This window comes from Siphateles boraxobius, unplaced genomic scaffold, assembly GCF_051911475.1.
Source record: "Siphateles boraxobius isolate OS27281-9 unplaced genomic scaffold, OSU_SipBor_1 77, whole genome shotgun sequence".
Classification (NCBI taxonomy): Eukaryota; Metazoa; Chordata; class Actinopteri; order Cypriniformes; family Leuciscidae; genus Siphateles; species Siphateles boraxobius.
In genome coordinates, this window is record NW_027509205.1 from 442,501 (window position 1) to 467,805 (window position 25,305).

At 39.4% G+C, this 25,305-nt stretch overlaps 1 protein-coding gene and 6 non-coding genes across 7 annotated transcripts; 2 read left to right on the top strand and 5 right to left on the bottom strand.

Annotated features, from left to right (window-relative positions):
* Positions 1-2,731: 2,731 nt before the first annotated feature.
* trnae-cuc (transfer RNA glutamic acid (anticodon CUC)) lies at positions 2,732-2,803 on the top strand. The gene has a single exon. It is a non-coding gene; the product is annotated as a tRNA-Glu (tRNA).
* Positions 2,804-6,051: 3,248 nt separating this feature from the next.
* Positions 6,052-7,872, bottom strand: LOC143726048 (zinc finger MYM-type protein 1-like). Its single transcript, XM_077219033.1, has one exon. It carries the CDS (start codon positions 7,870-7,872, stop codon positions 6,052-6,054), a length of 1,821 nt encoding a protein of 606 aa, XP_077075148.1.
* A 7,880-nt stretch (positions 7,873-15,752) lies between these two features.
* trnae-uuc (transfer RNA glutamic acid (anticodon UUC)) lies at positions 15,753-15,824 on the bottom strand. Its single transcript has one exon. It is a non-coding gene; the product is annotated as a tRNA-Glu (tRNA).
* A 347-nt stretch (positions 15,825-16,171) lies between these two features.
* trnar-acg (transfer RNA arginine (anticodon ACG)) lies at positions 16,172-16,244 on the bottom strand. The gene has a single exon. It is a non-coding gene; the product is annotated as a tRNA-Arg (tRNA).
* Positions 16,245-19,417: 3,173 nt separating this feature from the next.
* On the top strand, positions 19,418-19,489 carry trnae-cuc (transfer RNA glutamic acid (anticodon CUC)). Its single transcript has one exon. It is a non-coding gene; the product is annotated as a tRNA-Glu (tRNA).
* Positions 19,490-19,604: 115 nt separating this feature from the next.
* Positions 19,605-19,691, bottom strand: trnay-gua (transfer RNA tyrosine (anticodon GUA)). The gene is given in 2 exon segments: positions 19,605-19,640; positions 19,655-19,691. It is a non-coding gene; the product is annotated as a tRNA-Tyr (tRNA).
* Positions 19,692-20,284: 593 nt separating this feature from the next.
* On the bottom strand, positions 20,285-20,357 carry trnar-acg (transfer RNA arginine (anticodon ACG)). The gene has a single exon. It is a non-coding gene; the product is annotated as a tRNA-Arg (tRNA).
* Between the last annotated feature and the right edge of the window lie 4,948 nt (positions 20,358-25,305).

Below are 25,305 nucleotides of genomic sequence, written 5' to 3' on the forward strand. Positions count from 1 at the left end.
AATTATACCTGATGTGGTTGATGCTTGGGATTATTTCAAATCTATCTTTCTAGAAATTTGTGATAAACATGCTCCTTTACATAGATTTCGGGTGAGAGGTAGAAATAATCCTTGGTTCAATGAATCCGTCTCTAATCTTATTAAGCAAAGAAACGTGGCTTGGTCTAAAGCAAAGAAAACAAATTTTGAGGAGGACTGGTCTCAATATAGATTATTACGAAATAAGTGTACAAAATTAATATAAAGTTCGAAAAGTCAGTATTATTTAAACCTGATTAATGATAACATGAATTGTCCTTCTAAATTTTGGAAATTAACGAAATCTTTTATAGGATCAAATACATCCACTAATCTTCCAAAAGTTTTAAAATTGAATCAAAGATTGATTACAGACAAGGCTGATATTGTTAATACGTTTAATAGTCATTTTATTTCAGCTGGTTTGATAACAGACAATTCGTTGGTCCATGATGAACAGAGAACTGATGAGTTGACTAATAGTGAATCAGATTTATTTTCTTTTGCCCCTGTATTGCCGTCCCAAGTTCATAAACTACTCCGAAATTTAGACTGTAAGAAATCAGGTGGGTCTGACCAAATTGAACCAATTTTTAAAAAATTGTCAGCAGATATTATTGCCGAACCTATTGCATCGATTTTTTATTTGAGTCTATCCACTAATGTAATTCCGCCATCTTGGAAATCGGCTATGGTTATGCCTTTATTAAAAGGAGGCGATCCTTCCGATTTGAATAATTATCGTCCGATTTCTAAATTACCGGTTTTAGCAAAAGTTTTTGAATCTATTATAAATGATCAAATGAAAGAATATCTACTTAGTCATAATATTTTGAACGCATTTCAGTCAGGATTTAGAGCGGGCCATAGTACGATAACAGCTACTACATTAGTCACTAATGATTTAATTACTGCTCTCGATAATAGACAACATTGTGCGGCCTTATTTTTTGATTTGACAAAAGCGTTTGACTTAGTGGATCATGTTTTACTGTTACGGAGGCTTAAAAGTGTTGGCCTCGATAATTCGGCTGTGAGTTGGTTTAAAATTTATTTATCGGATAGAACTCAATGTGTTGCTGTAGATAATTACACCTCATCCATGGTAATAGTCAGGAAGGGTGTCCCGCAAGGTTCTTTATTGGCACCACTTCTTTTTTCTATTTTTATTAATGAATTGGGACAGGGAATACAATCGGCAAAGCTACATTTTTATGCTGACGATACAATTATTTACTCCACTGCATCCTCTGTGTCTCAGGCTATTGAAATTCTTAAGGATTCTTTTTATACTTTTCAGCTTACTTTGTTGAAACTAAAATTAGTTTTAAATGTAAATAAAACGAAGTATATTCTTTTTACATGTAGCCGTTCTATGTCTACTGTTATGCCTATTCTGACTATTGAGGGTTTACATATAGAAAGAGTACCAACTTATAAATATTTAGGAATATGGCTCAATGAGAAGTTAGCCTTTGATGTTCACATTAATTACTTGGTGAAAAGGCTTAAACCAAGACTGGGTTTTCTTTTTCGGGAATTTTTTTTTTTCCTTTATAGCTAGAAAGAGAATAATACAGAGTAATATTTTACCTATTTTAGACTATGGTGATGTTGTTTACATGCATGCGTCTACATATTTATTGAAAAGGCTGGATGGCGTTTATCAGGCTGCACTGTGTTTTATAACAAATTCTTGTTCACGTACTCATCATTGTTTGCTGCACAACTATTTGGGTTGGTCCTCTTTATATCAAAGAAGGAAATCCCATATGTTAGAATTTATTGTAAAGACATTGATGGGTAGACTTCCAAATTACATTAATAGTCTTCTATGTTTATGTAGAAAGAACTATAGCACTAGATCATCTAATGGGATTAAATTAGTAGTACCTAGGGTACATTCAGAGCATGGTAAATCATCTTTCTCCTTCTATGCTCCATGGCTGTGGAATGAATTTCAAGCTACTGTCCCTCCTGAAACAATTCCTCCTTTGAATGTATTTAAAAGTTTACTGCAGTATACAATGATTGAATCATGCTGTTGTTTTACTTGATTTATGATGAATGTTGTGCTCTGACTTTATGGAATGTTTTATATGTGTTGTGTGTTTGTGTGTGATTTGTAGTGTGGCCATCTTGGCCAGGACTCCCTGGAGGAAGAGATTTCTTTTAATCTCAATGGGACCTTCCTGGAAAAATAAAGGAAATAAAATAAAATAAATGTTAAGTTGTGGTGTTGTTAGGATATTACTACAGAGCCTGTGACAGTCTCTCAGTGGAAGAACTGGGATCCAGGCCCACAGACGTCTGCAAACAACTGCTAGAAAAAACCTTAGAGATGGAGGTCTCACATGTTGGGGATCTCAAATTTTTTGTTTTTATGACAAGTTGTGGTGTTATTAGGATATTCCTACAGAGTCTGTGACAGTTTCTCAGCGGAAGAACCGGGATCCAGGGTAAGAGACGTCTGCAGAAAACTGCTATAAAAACCTTCGAGATGGAGACCTCACATGTTGGGGATCTCGGTTGCTTTGTTTTCATGGCAAGTTGTGGTGTTGTTAGGATATTCCTACAGAGTCTGTGACAGTTTGTCAGTTTGCCAGGGTCAGTGACGTCTCCTCTCCTGGAGGAAAATACAGGTATTAGTGGTCTTGCTGCAAAATCCGGTAAAGGCCACAGACAGGCTTGAGGGCAAGTCGTCAGCAGACCTTCCCTGGTGGTCTAGTGGTTAGGATTCGGCGCTCTCACCGCCGCGGACCGGGTTCGATTCCCGGTCAGGGCATGAGTTTTTGCCCACCACCGGCGGCCGTGATTGTAAAATGGCGAACTACGAACTCAAGCGCTGACGCCCTCGTCGAGAAGCAGGGCCAAGGAAAAGTTTATGTGTGAAAAAGAACCTAAGGATTGCCATCTTGCCACCTACAGTCCTGTGCTCTTCCAGCTGGGCTATCGAAGGGACACTGATTGGGGACAGAACCTCAACATATCAGGTTGCTGAATCTCCGCCACTGGCTAAAACTGCTACAGACATACATGCTGGTTGTTTCGATGAAGTGATGCAAAGACAACCCGATCTTCCCATAACAGGAGTCGAACCCGGGCCGCCTGGGTGAAAACCAGGAATCCTGACCGCTAGACAATATGGGATGTTCCTTCTGCCTGGAGCAGACCCTTTTACTTTTAGTGTGTGACCGTCCCCTTTAAGAACATAGGAATGATCCGAAGGGATTGTTTACTGAATTCAATTTCATCAGGCTCAACAGAGGGAGCTCTCATTTGCCTAATGAGGGGTTCAGTTTTCTCCCATTCATGCGATGGTATAATAGACACTACAAACTGGTCGTAAAGCAAGGTCCTTGTGACAGTACTCATGCAATGCATTTTAAAAGACGCATAGTATTGTATGGTAACTGTTATCCTACTGACAAAGCAGCCTATTGTTGGACTGTCAATTTTTAATATTTCTCAACCAATCCAATAATAATAATAACAAAAACTATGGGATAATAAAACGGCTAAGGGCTGACAGCATAGTAAAAGAGGCAGAGCGAGCCAGCCAGGAGTCGAACCTAGAATCTTCTGATCCGTAGTCAGACCCGTTATCCATTGCGCCACTGGCCCACTGGTCAGGTGTCCGTGAGCTTACACGGCACCTGTTGGTGTTCGACTGGGCAGAGGCCTGTGATGACATCTACTTTTTCTCATGCTATTAACAGACCTGGAGCCAACATCAGGAAGGGGTCAGATGAGGGGCCTGCTACAAAAACCTTCAAGATGGAGGCCTCACATGTTGGGGATCTCAATTCTCAATTCAAATCTTAAACGTCAATTTAAAAATTTTAATGTACAGGCTTTTTTGCATGATGTATATAATAGTGATTTACAGTTGGTTTCAATTATACCTGATGTGGTTGATGCTTGGGATTATTTCAAATCTATTTTTCTAGAAATTTGTGATAAACATGCTCCTTTACGTAGATTTCGGGTGAGAGGTAGAAATAATCCTTGGTTCAATGAATCCGTCTCTAATATTATTAAGCAAAGAAACGTGGCTTGGTCTAAAGCAAAGAAAACAAATGGTGAGGAGGACTGGTCTCAATATATATTGAGGACTGGAGCTCACTCTGGATAATTTGGATAGTGACTTAGCCAATGTGTCACTTTGTCTCTCTGCCGTCAAGTCTATATATATATATATATTTTTTTTTCCCTACGTTTATCCTTATGATCCCACCTAGTTGTCTATTTAAATTTAGACCCTCAGTTGAATTTAGACAAGAGTTTTACCCCAGAATGGACGGCAATCTTCTTTACAATTCCAATTTATATAAAATACTAATCCAGAGAGTAATTCAGTTCAATATCATAAATGACAAAAGCATTCATAATTACCAATAGCAGACAGAGCTGGAGAACCACTCCAATTAAAGCTCGTCCCATGTTCTGCATTGTCTTTTCATCAGATTGACTTAGAATTATCAACTTTTTTAAAGTTGGTCATTTCACTTAACCCATCTGTAATGATAAAACACTAATTCCAGAGGTTAATGACACAATATCCTCAAAATCAGGAAATAATAGTACCCCAATTAAACACATACAAGACATAGAGTGCAGTCACCATCACACACACACATATTAGACACATATTTTAACTGTTCATTTTTAATGTTCGCTTTTCATTATATCATCTCTAAAAAGATTTAAATTTTAAGTAAGATTTTAAACTTCACAATTTTCTGTAGCTTTTACCTAATTTTACATGGTCTCTTAACCAGTTTCAAAGCATGTCTGTTCATTATTCATTTGATCTTAGAAAAGTCAGCTGGATTTTGGTTCATTATCACTATTTTGCTTCAGCTTGCTCTAGCAGGCCGATAACAGAAAGACAGACACAGTTACCATCCCTGCCTCCACTCAGACAGTCTCTCTCTCTCTAAACAAATAATCTTTTCAACAGCCTCCTAAGACTGTAATTTAGACAAAATGTAATATTACATTTATTACATTAACCTTTTACCATTCACCTTTGTTATCCAGACTCTTCTCAAATCTACAAAAGCCTGTCTTCATCTTTAGCCACCACCATGCCTAACGACCTTCAGGAGTTAAAACTATGTTATAGACATATTAGCTCAACATTAACTCTTCTATACATTTTACTTGCCCATATGGCAACCAACATCATGTCCCTCATATAATTAAGTTTTGTTACTGTCTCCGCAGCAAATAATGGCAATCACCTCATGGAATCAGCTGGAATTGGAATTTGGCATTTCAAAAAATTGGAATTTGGTGTAAACATCATTGTGATGAGGTTCAGTGTGTGTCGAAGGAAGAAGACAGGGTCAGCGTGGCAGGGACTCATACGTTTATTAAAACAAACAAATAGTGTAAACAAAAGTCACGCCACGTGTGCTTTCACCGTAGCCTCGCTACAGCAACAAACATAAAACACTCTTCCCGCTGTATCAGCTCTCAGTTCACTTTAGACGATTTTCATCTCTTGTCCCTCTTCCAATACACCTGATTTCATATTTCATTTCTTTTCATCTCTATTTTCTTTTCTTTCTCCCTCACTCATCCCTTTCTTCTCCACATTTCTCCTCTCTCCTTCTCTTAACTTCTGCTTTACACTTCTTTCTAACTCTGCTCATCATCTATCCTCCTCTTGTCCTCCAGCCTCTCCTGTTCCACAGGTGTATTCATGTCCTTTCCTCTTCACTCACTTATTTTTCCTCCTTGCTCATTTTCAGACTTATCTCCCTTCTCCGAATTTAATAAATATATACATTTAAAAGCTATTAACCATACAGAAATTCTGTATATCTAACCTATTTTGTAACTAGCATATAAAGCATCTCCATTCTTTTGCTCCTTTTTAACTCTCCATTCTTTTCCTCCTAAACACTTTCTTCTATTTCTTCTTTGCATTCCTTTCCAACTGCCGTGCCTCCATTCTTTCTCTTGCAAACCCTCTAAATCTTTGCACTCCTATTGTTGTCTTGATCAAGCTTTTTTTGTCGTCTTCTATTTCTGTTGCGGCAACATAAGGCTGTATCGACGTGGCTTTAATTGAGCGAATCTGTCAATAACGCTGTCAGGGTTGATGTCATTCAAATTGTCCTTTTCAATTGACATGATGGCCAAGTCATTGAGCCTGTCTTGACCCATGGTGTTCCTTAACCATGTATGAAGACGGCGCAAGGCACTGAAGGAGCGTTCACAGCTGCAGCTGCTTACTGGAATAGTCAGGGCAACTTGGAAGAGAGCCTTCAGGGTGGGAAACATGTCTTCATCAAGCAGTTGGAACACAGTGGAGGTGTCAGGGACTGTCTCTTTCTCCATTCTTCTATTGATGAAACTTTTAGCCACTAGGAGTTCTTCTGGCTTCAACTGAATCTTATAATGGGACGCAAGGCTTTTGAGGGCTTCTTCAGAGAGAAAGGTCTCTGTGGTTGGGTTGCAAGCATGAATACCTGACATAAGTGCTTCTCCCAGACCTGAAAACCGACGGGTGAGTTCCTCTACCATCCTGTCCAGGCATGGATAAAAAAGCTGTTGTCTGAATTCATCTGAGGTGGTCAGAATGGAGGTTGACCCACAGGCTGACTCCACCACAAAACCATCATATCTTTTTTGTTTTTGCCTGGGACCAACATGGAGCTGGATATCATTTGCCTCACACAAGGCCATGGCATTCCTGAACACATCTTCACCACCAGAGTCTGTGCGGAGCTCTGTCAAAGTTTGAAGGACTGCCGTCTTGTACTGAACTGCTTTGTCCAAGTCCAAACTTTCCCCCTGCAGGTACAGGTGTAGACCTTCAGTTATGCCAAGGAGTTTGGAAAACATCACCAGCATGTAGAGTGTCTTTGTCTTGCAGAGCTTTGACCGAATCCCTAGGGCCATGGATGTGTTCATGTTGCTGAGACACGCTAAAATGGCAGAAAGGTTGTTCAAGACAGCATTGACAGACCTCACCTGGCACGCCCATCTTGTTGTGGAGAGCTGCACAAGTTCAGATGGCCTTAATCCAAGTTGTTTCTGGATTTCTATGAACTTGTTGTGGTTCACAAGTGAGTTGCTGAAAAATGTGTACACATTCTCCAGCAGTTCAAAGAATGCGGTAGCTTCAGGTATAGCTTTGCATGTGTAGCACAGAACAAGGTTAAGTTCGTGTGCATAGCAGTGCACATACACTGCTTCAGGGTGTCGCTCTCTGAAGCGGGATTGGACACCGCCCACTGCTCCACTCATGACAGATGCCCCATCATAGGCTTGTGCAACACACAGTAGGTCACCCAAGTTGTGCGACTGTAACATTGCCTCTATCTCATCTGCAATGGACTTTGCATCAAAGCCCTGTAACTTCCGAAGCCCAAGAAAACACTCTCGCACGACGCCCTTTTGCGTAACAAAACGCACACAGACTGCAAGCTGCTCTGTGCATCCATCTCTGGCCTCGTCTGCCATCACAGAGTACATCTTTGCAATCTTCATTTGCTTGATGATGCTTTCTGTGATTTCTTGTGAAATGCTGGTTATCATTTCATTTTGGGAAAAATTAGAGAGGTAAGTGGTATGAGAAGGGGGAGTATATTCTTGTAGAAATGGGTCAAATTGTTTAAGGAGCTTCATACATTCAATAAAGTTGCCTTGATTCTGGCTAGATTCCTGCTCATCATGCCCCCAGAATGGGATGCCTTGTTTTCCTAAAAAGGTGGTTGCTGCCACTATACGGTGAAGGTACTGGCGCCTCTCTGAGATTTCTGCTGCACTGGCAGTTTTCAGCTGCTCAATTACATCCCCATGAGTTTTTGTGCTTTTAAAACTCTGCCAGCATGTCATGGTGGAAATGTGGAGGGCACTTCTTTCATGCTCCCGGAAGGATTCCAAAGCCCTGTCCAATTTGAAAACCCAGAGCAACTTAGTGCATCTTTATTAGCGCGAATGTTTTGCCTTCCGTACAGGCGACATGAAAAAAAAATGTGCAGTTTCTGGTTACAGAGTACTCCAGCCATTTAAATTGCTCAAACCATGTCTTGTTAAATGCTCTTTGTTGAGCTCCAAACTGGCTGAGGGGGTACTGTGGGAGATGAACCTGCTTTGGGCCACTTTCCGGAGTCCCTAGATCACTAACTGCAGTTAATCCACCTGCTGTCCCTTGCTGTGATGCCTGTCCTTCCTCTTCCCTAGCTGACTCATCTGTGTGACAAAATAGTCACTCAAACAAAGTAAAATCAAAAAACATTAACTAGCGAGTAGTGATGGGTGGATGAAGCATTCTGAAGCTTTGTGGCTTTTTTTTCTATTCGTGCCAAAAAAGAGTGGAAGCTTGGGGGACTTCAAAACTCGGCAAACACAGCGGTATCTGCCTCTGGTGGCGTGTAAAACTTATAACAGCCTTTTTAGACTGGGGCCAAAACGCCACCATAACTCACTGATAATAATTTAAGTCTCCTGTGTGCAATAAAAGTTCCAAAGACCTATGTCTTATTATTAAATACTTATACTTTTTGTTCAGAATTGCTGCATTAAATATAGATGATATTGTGTAATATGTTACGTAAGGGATAATGTATAGCGAGACGGTTGTTATAGCGAATACAAACCCGACAGGCTGATTATGAGTCTGACGCGAAGCAGCCTGAAGGGTTTATATTCACTATAACAACCGCCTCGCTATACATTATCTCGCTTATTACATGGCTACCTACCAAATAAATCAATAATTTGACACAAAATATTGATTTAAAAAGGAGTTTATTGATTTAAAAACGGTTGTATTGTTTCCGCTAAAGAAAATAGTCCGTTCCGTCTCTGAACGCGTCCATGGCAACGCTCTGTTTTTCATGGCAACGCTCTGTTTTTCATGGCAACGGTCTGTTGTCAAGAAATAACAGACCGCATTCTACATTAGAATTCTACCAAGCCATGTAATAAAGTAAAATAATGATGCGTTGTCCAAAAAGCTTACATATAAAATTGTGGACGGTGAAATTCATTTCATTTAATTCATTGCTGCTACTATTTATTAATTATTACTGTTCACTATAACAATTCCATTCATTATATAAATACTAATACGTTTATTACATTATTACAGGCGCATCTCAAAAATGTATTATAAATAGTGTGCTGCACCACCAGAACAAGACTGACAGATTAAATTCTCAGGAAACCTTTGCAGGCGTTTTGAGTTGATTAGCTGTTTAGAGATCTTGTCAGGTCGTATAAAAAATTATTTGTTCTAAATACATTTCTAATACATTTTGAGATTACTACTTCTGGAGTTTTTAATTCCATGAGCTGTAAGCCCTTATCAAGATTAAAACAATAAAAGGCTTGAAATATTTTACTTTTTATGTAATGAATTTAGAATATATTAAAGATTTACTTTTTTAATTAAAGTATGAGGGGGAAAAATAACTTATTAACGATATTGATGCATCTGTAACGTTACTTGTAATTGTTGTCATCAGGAGGAAATATACTTTCTCATGTCTTTCTAATCTTCTTTAGCACTATATTTCTCAATTAGTCTCTCTTCTTATCCCACTAATGTGCCAAGATTAGATGTACCCCCCAAATCATCAGACAAATCATCCACCCATCTCTATTAGCAACTAATTTCTCTTAATAACACCTAACGATAACTCGCTAGCTAGCCAGCAGCAATACAATCACTTAACTCAAGTGTTAAGTTACAACAGCGGATTCACAAACCTGTGACACTTGTCCGCGGTTCGTCTGACGCTGCTTCTGAATCTCTCTCCGGCCGGTGAGGTTTCGTTTTCTGTATAAAAAACGTTGTTATGTCCATATTAAGCTCGCTACGACGCCAGTGAAACATACAAAAAGCCCGCCAGCAGCCAGCCCCTGATGACAACGACGACGAATTTCTTCTTCGTTAGTTTTTATTGGCAGTTGGCAAACAAGCTGAGTGATGCGCGATGCATTACCGTCCGCATCCAAGCACGGTAATAGAGATTTTGTTTCATTTTTTGCCGCTCCAGTCAGAAAGACTGAGATAAAATGAAAACAAGTTGAAGTTATTTTAAAAAAACTAAAAGATTCGGGGCTTTTGACAAAACATTCGGGGCTTAAGCCCAATTAGCCACCCCCCCGCTCCGCCCCTGCTGCTGACCCCGGTGGCCTCCAGTAATCAGCGCTCAACTCTCATACCTTTCTCACAAATAACACCTCCATCCGGAGTTGCCCAATGTTCGTGACCCCCTGCGTTGGGCTGTCCCCTGGCCAGGAAGATCATCCCGTCATTGAGTAGCCACTCGTACACACGTACACACTGGTGACCGCTCTTTTCCAATACAATCAGTTTTCTTCAACAGAACTCAGCTGTTTTCTGGAGCTTAGGAAAGGCACGTTCAAGAGTCACCAGAGCCATTCCGATTGCCTAATAGTGTTCACAGGGAGACAGGTTAATAACAACAGTATTTAATCACTTAAATCCATTAACTATCTTAAAAGCAGCAACCTAGCTACTTAGACTATACTCAGTGAATTTAGATCACAACCGTACATTCAGTGTACTTCATCTGTAGCCGGAGCCATCGGTCCTGAATGGTGGAGACTAAATGACACAAGTTGTTACTGGTCCTAAAATACGCTAATCAAAATGTCACCTCTATCGTTTAAGGTCTGTATTATTTTAAAGACTTCTTTAAAGTAATTCAGTTTTACTTTTAACATTTTTAACATTTAAATACAAATTGCCCTCTGAATGGTAATGATTTCTTTTAACATCTCTGTGTCTATGGTTTTCAACTGAAACACTGTGTTTTACTATAAATAGCTTATTATAACTTATGACACAGGCTCAGATAACAGCTTTTAGCTGACATTGAATGAGAGAGAGACTCTGAGGCATTCAAGACTGGTACACTGCTCTCTCATATACTTCTAACATCAAACTTTTATCTACCATCTTTTAACTCTATCCCAGCTTAAGGCATCTTTGCCAGAAATTACATACGGTTTCAAATAAACATATTATTTATATTTGTCTTTTGCCCACACATCAGGAAATTTAGGCATTACAAATTTCCACTCAGATTGAGTCTGTTGCACTGGCAATTTCAGCCACAGCACACATCAGATTCAGATAAGCAAACTGTTTCATTACAGCCAATTGCAGACTTATCTTTTGAAAGCAAAACATCAGCTTCTAGTTCTTTCATGGTCAACTTTTCAAGCTGTTTGTTTAATCAGATGCCTTTCTACACATTTCACATTTAGCAACTGTTAATTCAGTAGCCTACTACTTCTGCTTATTTGTTCTTACATAAAAATAATTATTCTAGTTCTCAATAACGTTTCACATTTCTCAATCTCAATTTTAATTGTCAAGTTCTCAACCATAGTTTAATATTTGACTTTAGTTTTCTCTTGGAGTTTATCAATCTCCAATTAGGATTCACACTATAAGTTTGACGAGGCAAGCACTCTCTGCTTGTGATACTTTTGCAGTTATTGTAAATCATCTGTGAGATTAGTATCTCTATATCATCTAAAACCTTTTTAAAATGTTTAATTACAACACAATCATCCTTTTAGTTACTTTGATATATTTTGCAACTCACATCTGTTGGAGTCATTAATTTTACATCAACCTGTATTCATCAATTCACTTATAAAAATTACTATTATAGAAATTACTATTATAGATATTTTCTTCAAAAGGATTCACTTTAAGACTTCAATCTTTTGACCTTTTTATCTCTTATTTCTCAGACGAAAAATGTCACTGTCGTCATTTAAACACTGATCTACTTTCAAACCAATATTATTACCAAAAATGTGTTGTCATTTTATCACATTTTAAACACCTTCTCGGTGGGCATTTACAGTTACGTATTAAATGGTCCTGATGACCACCATTAAAACACTCTCGGCTCCAACTTACTGCACACCCTTGAAGCAGTGTGTCCCAAACAGGAATGCAAACCGAGCTGATAAGCAGTTCTCTGTATTCTTTTACAGTCCACCAGTGGCTGATTTAATCATAATAGCCCAATCATAATCTTCATCATTATTATTGGCAGAACATTAATTTTCATAAGCTGCAAAATATTCTAAGTTGTTTTCACAAAGTGTCTGTTTAACTTTAGTCACACTTGTCCAAGGAAATGATCTTCGACCCATAATTTAATATACTTGCTTTTTGTAATCATCGTAAGCAATACAAGGCTAAACATTTTAATTTTTCAGTTTCTTTGTTTGTTTGTAGCCAGTCAAGTTGTTGTTTAATTTTCCAAACAGAATCAAAACTTATCAAGACTACCATTTAGCCTAATAATTTCTGCAAATTTCTCTGAAGTGAGGGCTTCAGAGCACAGCTGCTTACAGCGTTCGCTCTTTTCTGTCTCACTATTAGTTTCAGGACTGTTCAGGTTACTGATCAAGTTACTCAGTTTGTCTGCCATATCTTAATAACAGTTCAAACTCACCTGAAGTCATTGCAGAAATGGAGGCGGCGATCTTTGAACAACACAGCTTGGCTTCTCCGTGATGAAACTGCAGAGTATACTCAGAAAATCACAGTTACACATACTGGTCCATGCCAATTTGGGTCACAACTTTTTTTTCTTTTTTTTTTTTCTCTCGGGATCGTTCCTGATGCATCCCTGGCAAACAACCCTATTTTTGTTAGTATCCCTAACTGCCTGATTCACTAAATTCGGGGATCCCCTATCTGAGATGGAAGAGATTGAGCAGGTTTACGGTGCCACTGGACCTCCCGTCCAGGGACGTACTCTGCTGGGGTGGTGCTACACCATTAATGCCCAGCGGGGCCCACACAGAGCACGCTTCGCTTGCGCTGTCTGCTGCCGTTACCCTTAACGACGCTCTCAGCGACTTCTTATCCTCTCAGCAGTAGGCCTACAACTTACTCCTTTACTCGCCTCATCGGAGTGAAGGCTACTTACTCCTTCACTCGCCTCATCGGAGTGAAGGCTCTCCCGCTCTCCTTCAAAATCTCTTCCAGTCAGACAGCCCTAACAATTAATAAAAGCTTACTACCTTGTGTGTTGATTTGCCAGAGATGTCACCACGGAATGATTGCCCGCATCCTCCACCAAACTGTAAGGGGTGTACAGTTAAAGACCCAGAACCAGATATGAAGAATGAAGACCCAGAGTCAGAATTATAAAAAATTAAAGAAAATATTTACTGAAGATAGTTTGCAGTTTCATCAGCAGAAGTCAGCTTCAATACTCGCACAGGAGTTCGTAGGCCGTCCCTCTTACAGTTACAAAGATCACAGCAGTTATACCATTTCCAACGTCTAAGCTACGTCATTGCTTACAGAATGAATGATTCTCATTGGCTATGAAATAGATAAACACAGTAATTTTCCACACATATACAGATAGACTGAAGCATATCTCCATCGATTATGCAGCTGAAGTTAGGCACGTCATGACCTTCCAGGTCGCAGATTTGGGTTGCTGGGCGCCAGCATGTCCAGAACAACAACTCAGTCAATCTCCAATAATGCCAGTGGTTCCTTAACCTGTAACTAAGAAGACTAACACACACACCGACACACAGCTTTTCCAAGGTTGGATTTGGCCAGGCTCTCACTATAAACAGGAGAGTCCTCTCAAAACATCAAGATAATGCGTTCTTTCTCTCAAGGATAGCTAAACTTTAGTCTAACTGGAAAGAAAGGCTTTAACAAAGAAATGGCCCCTTAAACGATTGGCTTCAATGACACCTATATGTTTTAACACATTGAAGACCTTTCTCAAACACAAAACAAGTCCCTATTTCATTTCTGGAAGCTGGGTTAAATAAGCAAGCACTGCATTCAGATATCAAATACAGACATTAAAGAATACATGAAAAGAACATTTCAGTAATCACAATGGTAACTTATATAAATAAAGTAAAATCTCCAGAGAAGTCATTCAACTCATTTGATATTTAGAAGGAAAAATATTGATTAATACCTTAATTATAATCAATCATTACATATACATTGAAGCAGCAGTGGATTCCAATCCACCCCCTTCACCCCAGATCTAGGTTAAAGAATAGAGGGGACAGAGCCTTTGCTGTTGCTGGCCCTAGGCTGTGGAACAGCCTTCCGGTTTACATCAGAGCTGCTCAATCTGTAACTGTTTTTAAATCCACTCTTAAAACCTATTTTTTTTCTTTAGCTTTTAATTCATTGTGAGCTTCTGTCATGATTGTGTGGTTTGTCTTTGTTCTTTATCTTGTGTATTGTTCAGCACTTTGGTCAGCCCTGTTTGCTGTTTTTAAATGTGCTATATAAATAAATACAAACTTGAAACTTGAAACTACTACATTAGTCACTAATGATTTAATTACTGCTCTCGATAATAGACAACATTGTGCGGCCTTATTTTTTGATTTGACAAAAGCGTTTGACTTAGTGGATCATGTTTTACTGTTACGGAGGCTCAAAAGTGTTGGCCTCGATAATTCGGCTGTGAGTTGGTTTAAAAAGTATTTATCGGATAGAACTCAATGTGTTGCTGTAGATAATTACACCTCATCCATGGTAATAGTCAGGAAGGGTGTCCCGCAAGGTTCTTTATTGGCACCACTTCTTTTTTCTAGTTTTATTAATGAATTGGGGCAGGGAATACAATCGGCAAAGCTACATTTTTATGCTGACGATACAATTATTTACTCCACTGCATCCTCTGTGTCTCAGGCTATTGAAATTCTTAATGATTCTTTTTATACTTTTCAGCTTACTTTGTTGAAACTAAAATTAGTTTTAAATGTAAATAAAACGAAGTATATTCTTTTTACATGTAGCCGTTCTATGTCTACTGTTATGCCTATTCTGACTATTGAGGGTTTACATATAGAAAGAGTACCAACTTATAAATATTTAGGAATATGGCTCCATGAGAAGTTAGCCTTTGATGTTCACATTAATTACTTGGTGAAAAGGCTTAAACCAAGACTGGGTTTTCTTTTTCGGGAAAAAAATGTTTTTCCTTTATAGCTAGAAAGAGAATAATACAGAGTACTATTTTACCTATTTTAGACTATGGTGATGTTGTTTACATGCATGCGTCTACATATTTATTGAAAAGGCTGGATGGCGTTTATCATGCTGCACTGCGTTTTATAACAAATTCTTGTTCACGTACTCATCATTGTTTGCTGCACAACTATTTGGGTTGGTCCTCTTTATATCAAAGAAGGAAATCCCATATGTTAGAATTTATTGTAAAGACATTGATGGGTAGACTTCCAAATTACATTACTAGTCTTCTATGTTTATGTAGAAAGAACTATAGCACTAGATCATCTAATGGGATTAAATTAGTAGTACCTAGGGTACATTCAGAGCATGGTAAATCATCTTTCTCCTACTATGCTCCATGGCTGTGGAATGAATTTCAAGCTACTGTCCAGGAAGCTTTTGCCCACAACCGGCGGTCGTGATTGTAAAATGGCGAACTACGAACTCAAGCGCTGACGCCCTCGTCGAGAAGCAGGGCCAAGGAAATGTTTATGTTTGAAAAAGAACTCCTTCGAACCAGAGACCTAAGGATTGCCAACTTGCCACCTAGAGTCCTCCGCTCATCCAGCTGAGCTATAGAGCACACTGATTGGGGACAGAACCTCAACATATCAGGTTGCTGAATCTCCGCCACTGGCTAAAACTGCTACAGTCATACATGCTGGTTGTTTCAATTAAGTGATGCAAAGACAACCCGATCTTCCCATACCGGGAGTCGAACCCGGGCCGCCTGGGTGAAAACCAGGAAGCCCGACCGCTAGACCATATGGGATCTTCCTTCTGCCTGGAGCAGACCCTTTTACTTTTAGTGTGTGACCGTCCCCTTTAAGAACATGGGAATGATCCGAAGGGATTGTTTACTGAATTCAATTTCATCAGGCTCAACAGAGGGAGCTCTCATTTGCCTCACGAGGGGTTCAGTTTCCTCCCATTCTTGCGATGGTATAATAATTTTAAAAGACTCATAGTATTGTATGGTAACCGTTATCCTACTGACAAAGCAGCCTATTGTTGGACTGTCAATTTTTAATATTTCTCAACCAATCCAATAATAATAATAACAAAAACTATGGGATAATAAAACGGCTAAGGGCTGACAGCATAGTATAAGAGGCAGAGCGAGCCAGCCAGGAGTCGAACCTAGAATCTTCTGATCCGTAGTCAGACGCGTTATCCATTGCGCCACTGGCCCACTGATCAGGTGTCCGTGAGCTTACACGCCACGTGTTGGTGTTCGACTGGGCAGAGGCCTGTGATGACATCTACTTTTTCTCATGCTATTAACAGACCTGGAGCCAACATCAGGAAGGGGTCAGATGAGGGGCCTGCTACAAAAACCTTCAAGATGGAGGCCTCACATGTTGGGGATCTCAATTTTCTCAATTCAAATCTTAAACGTCAATTTAAAAATTTTAATTTACAGGCTTTTTTGCATGATGTATATAATAGTGATTTACAGTTGGTTTCAATTATACCTGATGTGGTTGATGCTTGGGATTATTTCAAATCTATCTTTCTAGAAATTTGTGATAAACATGCTCCTTTACATAGATTTCGGGTGAGAGGTAGAAATAATCCTTGGTTCAATGAATCCGTCTCTAATCCTATTAAGCAAAGAAACGTGGCTTGGTCTAAAGCAAAGAAAACAAATGGTGATGAGGACTGGTCTCAATATAGATTATTACGAAATAAGTGTACAAAATTAATATAAAGTTCGAAGAGTCAGTATTATTTAAACCTGATTAATGATAACATGAATTGTCCTTCTAAATTTTGGAAATTAACGAAATCTTTTATAGGATCAAATACATCCACTAATCTTCCAAAAGTTTTAAAATTGAATCAAAGATTGATTACAGACAAGGCTGATATTGTTAATACGTTTAATAGTCATTTTATTTCAGCTGGTTTGATAACAGACAATTCGTTGGTCCTTGATGAACAGAGAACTGATGAGTTGACTAATAGTGAATCAGATTTATTTTCTTTTGCCCCTGTATTGCCGTCCCAAGTTCATAAACTACTCCGAAATTTAGACTGTAAGAAATCAGGTGGGTCTGACCAAATTGAACCATTTTTAAAAAAATTGTCAGCAGATATTATTGCCGAACCTATTGCATCGATTTTTAATTTGAGTCTATCCACTAATGTAATTCCGCCATCTTGGAAATCGGCTATGGTTATGCCTTTATTAAAAGGAGGCGATCCTTCCGATTTGAATAATTATCGTCCGATTTCTAAATTACCGGTTTTAGCAAAAGTTTTTGAATCTATTATAAATGATCAAATGAAAGAATATCTACTTAGTCATAATATTTTGAACGCATTTCAGTCAGGATTTAGAGCGGGCCATAGTACAATAACAGCTACTACATTAGTCACTAATGATTTAATTACTGCTCTCGATAATAGACAACATTGTGCGGCCTTATTTTTTGATTTGACAAAAGCGTTTGACTTAGTGGATCATGTTTTACTGTTACGGAGGCTTAAAAGTGTTGGCCTCGATAATTCGGCTGTGAGTTGGTTTAAAAATTATTTATCGGATAGAACTCAATGTGTTGCTGTAGATAATTACACCTCATCCATGGTTATAGTCAGGAAGGGTGTCCCGCAAGGTTCTTTATTGGCACCACTTCTTTTTTCTATTTTTATTAATGAATTGGGGCAGGGAATACAATCCGCAAAGCTAAATTTTTATGCTGACGATACAATTATTTACTCCACTGCATCCTCTGAGTCTCAGGCTATTGAAATTCTTAAGGATTCTTTTTATACTTTTCAGCTTACTTTGTTGAAACTAAAATTAGTTTTAAATGTAAATAAAACGAAGTATATTCTTTTTACACGTAGCCGTTCTATGTCTACTGTTATGCCTATTCTGACTATTGAGGGTTTACATATAGAAAGAGTACCAACTTATAAATATTTAGGAATATGGCTCCATGAGAAGTTAGCTTTTGATGTTCACATTAATTACTTGGTGAAAAGGCTTAAACCAAGACTGGGTTTTCTTTTTCGGGAAAAAAAAGTTTTTCCTTTATACCTAGAAAGAGAATAATACAGAGTACTATTTTACCTATTTTAGACTATGGTGATGTTGTTTACATGCATGCGTCTACATATTTATTGAAAAGGCTGGATGGCGTTTATCATGCTACACTGCGTTTTATAACAAATACTTGTTCACATACTCATCATTGTTTGCTGCACAACTATTTGGGTTGGTCCTCTTTATATCAAAGAAGGAAATCCCATATGTTAGAATTTATTGTAAAGACATTGATGGGTAGACTTCCAAATTACATTACTAGTCTTCTATGTTTATGTAGAAAGAACTATAGCACTAGATCATCTAATGGGATTAAATTAGTAGTACCTAGGGTACATTCAGAGCATGGTAAATCATCTTTCTCCTACTATGCTCCATGGCTGTGGAATGAATTTCAAGCTACTGTCCCTCCTGAAACAATTCCTCCTTTGCATGTATTTAAAAGTTTACTGCAGTATACAATGATTGAATCATGCTGTTGTTTTACTTGATTTATGATGAATGTTGTGCTCTGACTTTATGGAATGTTTTATATGTGTTGTGTGTTTGTGTGTGATTTGTAGTGTGGCCATCTTGGCCAGGACTCCCTGGAAGAAGAGATTTCTTTTAATCTCAATGGGACCTTCCTGGAAAAATAAAGGAAATAAAATAAAATAAATGTTAAGTTGTGGTGTTGTTAGGATAATACTACAGAGCCTGTGACAGTTTCTCAGTGGAAGAACTGGGATCCAGGCCCACAGACGTCTGCAAAAAACTGCTTTAAAAACCTTTGAGATGCAGGCCTCACATGTTGGGGATCTTATTGTTTTTGTTTTCATGGCAAGTTGTGGTGTTGTTAGGATATTCCTCCAGAGCCTGTGACAGTTTCTCAGCGGAAAAACTGGGAACTGGGATCCAGGGCCAGAGACGTCTGCAAAAAACTGCTAGAAAAAACCTTAGAGATGGAGGTCTCACATGTTGGGGATCTCCATTTTTTTGTTTTTATGGCAAGTTGTGGTGTTATTAGGATATTCCCTCAGAGTCTGTGACAGTTTCTCAGCGGAAGAACCGGGATCCAGGGTAAGAGACGTCTGCAAAAAACTGCGTTAGAATCCTTCGAGATGGAGGCCTCACATGTTGGGGATCTCGGTTGCTTTGTTTTCATGGGAAGTTGTGGTGTTGTTAGGATATTCCTACAGAGTCTGTGACAGTTTGTCAGTTTGCCAGGGTCAGTGACGTCTCCTCTCCTGGAGGAAAATACAAGTATTAGTGGTCTTGCTGCAAAATCTGGTAGAGGCCACAGCCAGGCTTGAGGGCAAGTCATCAGCATACCTTCCCTGGTGGTCTAGTGGTTAGGATTCGGCGCTCTCACCGCCGCGGCCCGGGTTCGATTCCCGGTCAGGGAATGAGATATTGCCCACCACCGGCGGTTGTGATTGTAAAATGGCGAACTACGAACTCAAGCGCTGATGCCCTCGTCGAGAAGCAGGGCCAAGGAAATGTTTATGTGTGAAAAAGAACTCCTTCGAGCCGGAGTTGAACCAGCGACCTAAGGATTGCCAACTTGCCACCTACAGTCCTCCGCTCGTCCAGCTGAGCTATCGAAGGCACACTGATTCGGGACAGAACCTCAACATATCAGGTTGCTGAATCTCCGCCACTGGCTAAAACTACTACAGACATAAATGCTGGTTGTTTCGATTAAGTGATGCAAAGACAACCCGATATTCCCATACTGGGAGTCGAACCCCGGCCGCTTGGGTGAAAACCAGGAATCCTGACCGCTAGACCATTTGGGATCTTGCTTCTGCCTGGAGCAGTCCCTTTTACTTTTAGTGTGTGACCGTCCCCTTTAAGAACATGGGAATGATCCGAAGGGATTGTTTACTGAATTCAATTTCATCAGGCTCAACAGAGGGAGCTCTCATTTGCCTCACAAGGGGGTTCAGTTTCCTCCCATTCTTGCGATGGTATAATAGACACTACAAACTGGTCGTAAAGCAAGGTCCTTGTGACAGTACTCATGCAATGCATTTTAAAAGACGCATAGTATTGTATGGTAACCGTTATCCTACTGACAAAGCAGCCTATTGTTGGACTGTCAATTTTTAATATTTCTCAACCAATCCAATAATAATAGTAACAAAAACTATGGGATAATAAAACGGCTAAGGGCTGACAGCATTGTAAAAGAGGCAGAGCGAGCCAGCCAGGAGTCGAATCTAGAATCTTCTGATCCGTAGTCAGACGCGTTATCCATTGCGCCACTGGCCCACTAATCAGGTGTCCGTGAGCTTACACGCCACGTGTTGGTGTTCGACTGGGCAGAGGCCTGTGATGACATCTACTTTTTCTCATGCTATTAACAGACCTGGAGCCAACATCAGGAAGGGGTCAGATGAGGGGCCTGCTACAAAAACCTTCAAGATGGAGGCCTCACATGTTGGGGATCTCAATTCTCAATTCAAATCTTAAACGTCAATTTAAAATTTTTAGTGTACAGGCTTTTTTGCATGATGTATATAATAGTGATTTACAGTTGGTTTCAATTATACCTGATGTGGTTGATGATTATTTCAAATCTATCTTTCTAGAAATTTGTGATAAACATGCTCCTTTACGTAGATTTCGGGTGAGAGGTAGAAATAATCCTTGGTTCAATGAATCCGTCTCTAATCTTATTAAGCAAAGAAACGTGGCTTGGTCTAAAGCAAAGAAAACAAATGGTGAGGAGGACTGGTCTCAATATAGATTATTACGAAATAAGTGTACAAAATTAATATAAAGTTCGAAGAGTCAGTATTATTTAAACCTGATTAATGATAACATGAATTGTCCTTCTAAATTTTGGAAATTAACGAAATCTTTTATAGGATCAAATACATCCACTAATCTTCCAAAAGTTTTAAAATTGAATCAAAGATTGATTACAGACAAGGCTGATATTGTTAATACGTTTAATAGTCAGATAATAGACAACATCAAAGAAGGAAATCCCATATGTTAGAATTTATTGTAAAGACATTGATGGGTAGACTTCCAAATTACATTACTAGTCTTCTATGTTTATGCAGAAAGAACTATAGCACTAGGGATTAAATTAGTAGTACCTAGGGTACATTCAGAGCATGGTAAATCATCTTTCTCCTACTATGCTCCATGGCTGTGGAATGAATTTCAAGCTACTGTCCCTCCTGAAACAATTCCTCCTTTGCATGTATTTAAAAGTTTACTGCAGTATACAATGATTGAATCATGCTGTTGTTTTACTTGATTTATGATGAATGTTGTGCTCTGACTTTATGGAATGTTTTATATGTGTTGTGTGTTTGTGTGTGATTTGTAGTGTGGCCATCTTGGCCAGGACTCCCTGGAAGAAGAGATTTCTTTTAATCTCAATGGGAACTTCCTGGAAAAATAAAGGAAATAAAATAAAATAAATGTTAAGTTGTGGTGTTGTTAGGATATTACTACAGAGCCTGTGACAATAAAAAAAAAAAAATTAACAATACTGTAATATTACAAAACGCAAACAATTTGAGTTATGACAATGCAGTTATCAAGTAACTGTAAACATAAAAATACTGAACTAAGGTACTCTAGATAAGGCGTCTGCTAAGACGTTATCAGTACCACGGATATGCTTAACCTCGATGTTAAAAGGTTGTAAGATTAAACTCCACCGCATCAGACGCTGATTAGAGTTTCTCATGCGGCTTAGGAACTTCAGAGTGTCATGATCACTATAAACGGTCGTTCTATCTGAAGCACCCAGATATACTTCAAAGTGTTGGACAGTAAGAACAAGGGCCAGAGTTTCCTTTTCGATGGTAGAGTACCGCCGTTGATGTTGATTAAAACTTTTTGGAGAAGTAGCAAACGGGGTGATGGACATTTTCAAGCCCATCTTGGAGGAGGACAGCACCAGCACCTTGATCACTCGCGTCAACCATTAAAAGAAATGGTGCCGCAAAGTCAGGTGCAGCCAACACAGGAGCCAACGCCTTCGCGTTTTCAAAAGTGCTCCGACACTGGTCAGACCATTGATATACCACCTTTGGACTGAGTAAATTAGTCAGTGGAGCTACTACAGATGAAAAATTTCTGCAAAAACCACGGTAGTAGCCCACCATACCAAGGAACCTGCGTAATTCACGACGATCAGTAGGGGGAGGAAAACTACAGATAGCAGACACTTTGGCATCCAAAGGACACACATGGCCACGTCCTACCACTCTACCCAAGTAGGTGACTGTTGCTTTGCCAATCTCGCATTTAGCCAAATTGATGGTCAAATTGGCTGTGGACAGTCGACAAAATAGCTCTCGGATCTGCTGAACATGTTCTGGCCATGACGCACTATAAAGGACCACATCGTCCAAATAGGTCTCACAGCCAGACATACCAGACAACACTGTATTTATCAATCGCTGGAACGTTGCGGGAGCATTACGCATTCCAAAAGCCATAACGTGGTAATTCAGGAAGACATCTGGGGTAACGAATGCAGAAATTTCTCTTGCACGACTTGTGAGGGGAATCTGCCAATAGCCTTTCAGCAAGTCAAACTTACTAACAAAACCTGCAGAACCCACCTGATCAATACAATCATCCAACCTGGGCAACGGATAACAGTCAGGTCTAGTAACTGCGTTAACACGCCGATAATCAGTACAAAACCGAAACGTACCATCAGGTTTTGCCACCAAAAGACATGGAGAACTCCATGCACTCATACTAGGTTCTGCAATGTTATTTAAAAGCATGTACTGTACTTCCTTCTTTAACACAGCACGTTTCAAAGGATTTACCCTGTATGGATGTTGTTTTATCGGTTTTGTTGTTCTAACATCAAGGTCGTGCTCGATGACATGAGTTTGTTTTGGGACATCACTAAACAACTCTGGAAATTGATGGACAACGTCCAAAATGTCAACCTTCTCAGAGTCTGTGAGGTGATCAGCTAAAATTGAGAGCATTTCAGTATTATTAAGACGACCCTCAATTAGAGCACGAGATGGATTATTTTCAGTTTCATCACTCTCTTCCACCACAACAGACAACAGCACAGATTTATCACTAGTCGACCTCGACGAAACCGACTCCAGCTCAGCTGGAAATGAACCCAGGCAAGCGGAAGGAGAAGCGCGCTCAAAATAAGGCTTCAACATATTAATGTGACAAAGGCGCTTCTGCTGCCTTCGGTCTGGAGTGGCGATTACATAATCGCGGTCAGAAACTTTATGCACTACCACATATGGGCCACTAAAACGGGCTTGTAGAGCAGATCCAGGGATGGGAAGTAACACAAGTACTTTATTGCCCACCTCAAAGTGCCGATCTGTGGTTTTGCGGTCATACCAAATTTTCATCTTGTCTTGTGCTCTCTCAAGATTTTCATGAGCTAACTCACGGGCTCTGTGTAAACGAGAACGAAAATTTGACACATAACTCAAGATGTCTTTTGCAGGGAATTCACTGAAAAACTGATCTTTCAATACAGCCAACGGACCTCGCGGAGTGTGTGCAAAAACAAGATCAGCAGGACTAAAACCAAGTGACTCTGTCTCACCTCTCTACAGGCGAACAGTAGCCAGGGAATTGCATCTGCCTAATCCTTACCAGTCTCAAGGCAATATGCACGCAACATACCCTTCAGCGTTTGATGATAACGTTCCAGTGCTCCCTGACTTTCAGGATGATAGGCACTGGAAACGTTATGTTGTATTCTAAGCGGTTTCAAAACACGGGTGAACACACGAGACATGAAATTCGATCCCTGATCTGTCTTGATGATTTTTGGCAGACCAAACACAGAGAAAAATTTTAGCAACTCCTTTAACACCACTTTGGCAGAAATTCCTCGCAGAGGGATACCCTCCGGAAAACGAGTAGCTGCACACATCATTGTTAAAAGATATTGATATCCACTCGTAGAGCGTAGAAGTGGACCAACAATATCAACAATGACATGATCAAATGGCGGGGCCACCACGGGAATGGGATACAAAGGAGCAGGAGGGATTTTCTGGTTGGGTTTACCAACCATCTGACAGACCTTACAGGTTTTACAGAAACTAACTACATCCCGCTTCAACCTCGGCCAATAAAAGTGTTGACTAACACGGTTCAATGTTTTGGCCACCCCCATATGACCAGCTACAAAGTCATGAGCTACACTCAAAATGTTATCTCTGTATTCAACAGGCATCACAATCTGATGAACAGAGTTACCATGGTCTGGAATATTGTAAGGCCTCCACTTCCTCATTAGAACACCGCCTGAAAGAAAAAACATTGTGGTTCTTCGTCAATGTTAATATCAGATGAGGGAGAGCGGAATAGCGGGACTAGTGACACATCTGCCTTTTGAGCAGCAATCAATTTTGTGCGGGATAAGCATGCGGACATAATTTCATTCATATTCTTATCAGACCCAATTAGATCAGTGACGGATACGCTCTCTATTGACTCTGGAGATTTTTCAGACTCAAGATTCACAAAGAAAGAATCAGACAGTTCATATTCAACAGGAGAAAAGGAGCGGCCTCCTTTCCTCGACATAGCACGAGTAAATGCACAAAAACATCTAGATTTTTCTACACACTCATGGGTGGCTGCTAGGGGTGGGAATCTTTTACCATCTCACGATTCAATTCGATTCCGATTCTTGAGGCCACGATTCGATTCAAAATCGATTTTCGATTCAAAAAGATTTTCGATTCAAAACGATTTGATTTTATCCATAATGATTTCTAATCGGGTTTCTGATCATGATCTACTCTCATCTGCTTTGCTATACAGAATGACAAACGGAGACATTAAAGTGCCTTTTTCACATTTATTAAGTTCAATTCTCAGGGAAGTGCCTTTTATCAAAAACATTGTCTGGTTCTCAGTTGCCACTCATTAGTAGCTAGCTAGCTATAAAATAAGTTGGAACAAAAATAAAGTGCATCTTCATAATACAAAATGGTTGAAAATAGATGCATTTCCCAGGAAAGTTGCAGTTTACCACAAATATCATGTAGAACACAACTGGTGAAGACAGAAAAAACATCTATATTTCTCAGTCAGTTTCAAGTTATGAAAATAAAGTGCTTCTTTCAAAATGAAAAATAGTACCCCTAAGCTACCTGTCTCTGAAATATTCATGACAGTGTCTCTTGCAACAATAGAACTGATTATATGATTTTCAACAAATCATGAAAAAAAACTGTAC

What these genes read in the sequence shown, in the direction of transcription:
- LOC143726048 (XM_077219033.1), bottom strand. Translation starts at nt 7,872, where the DNA reads ATGACATGCTGGCAGAGTTTTAAAAGCACAAAAACTCATGGGGATGTA.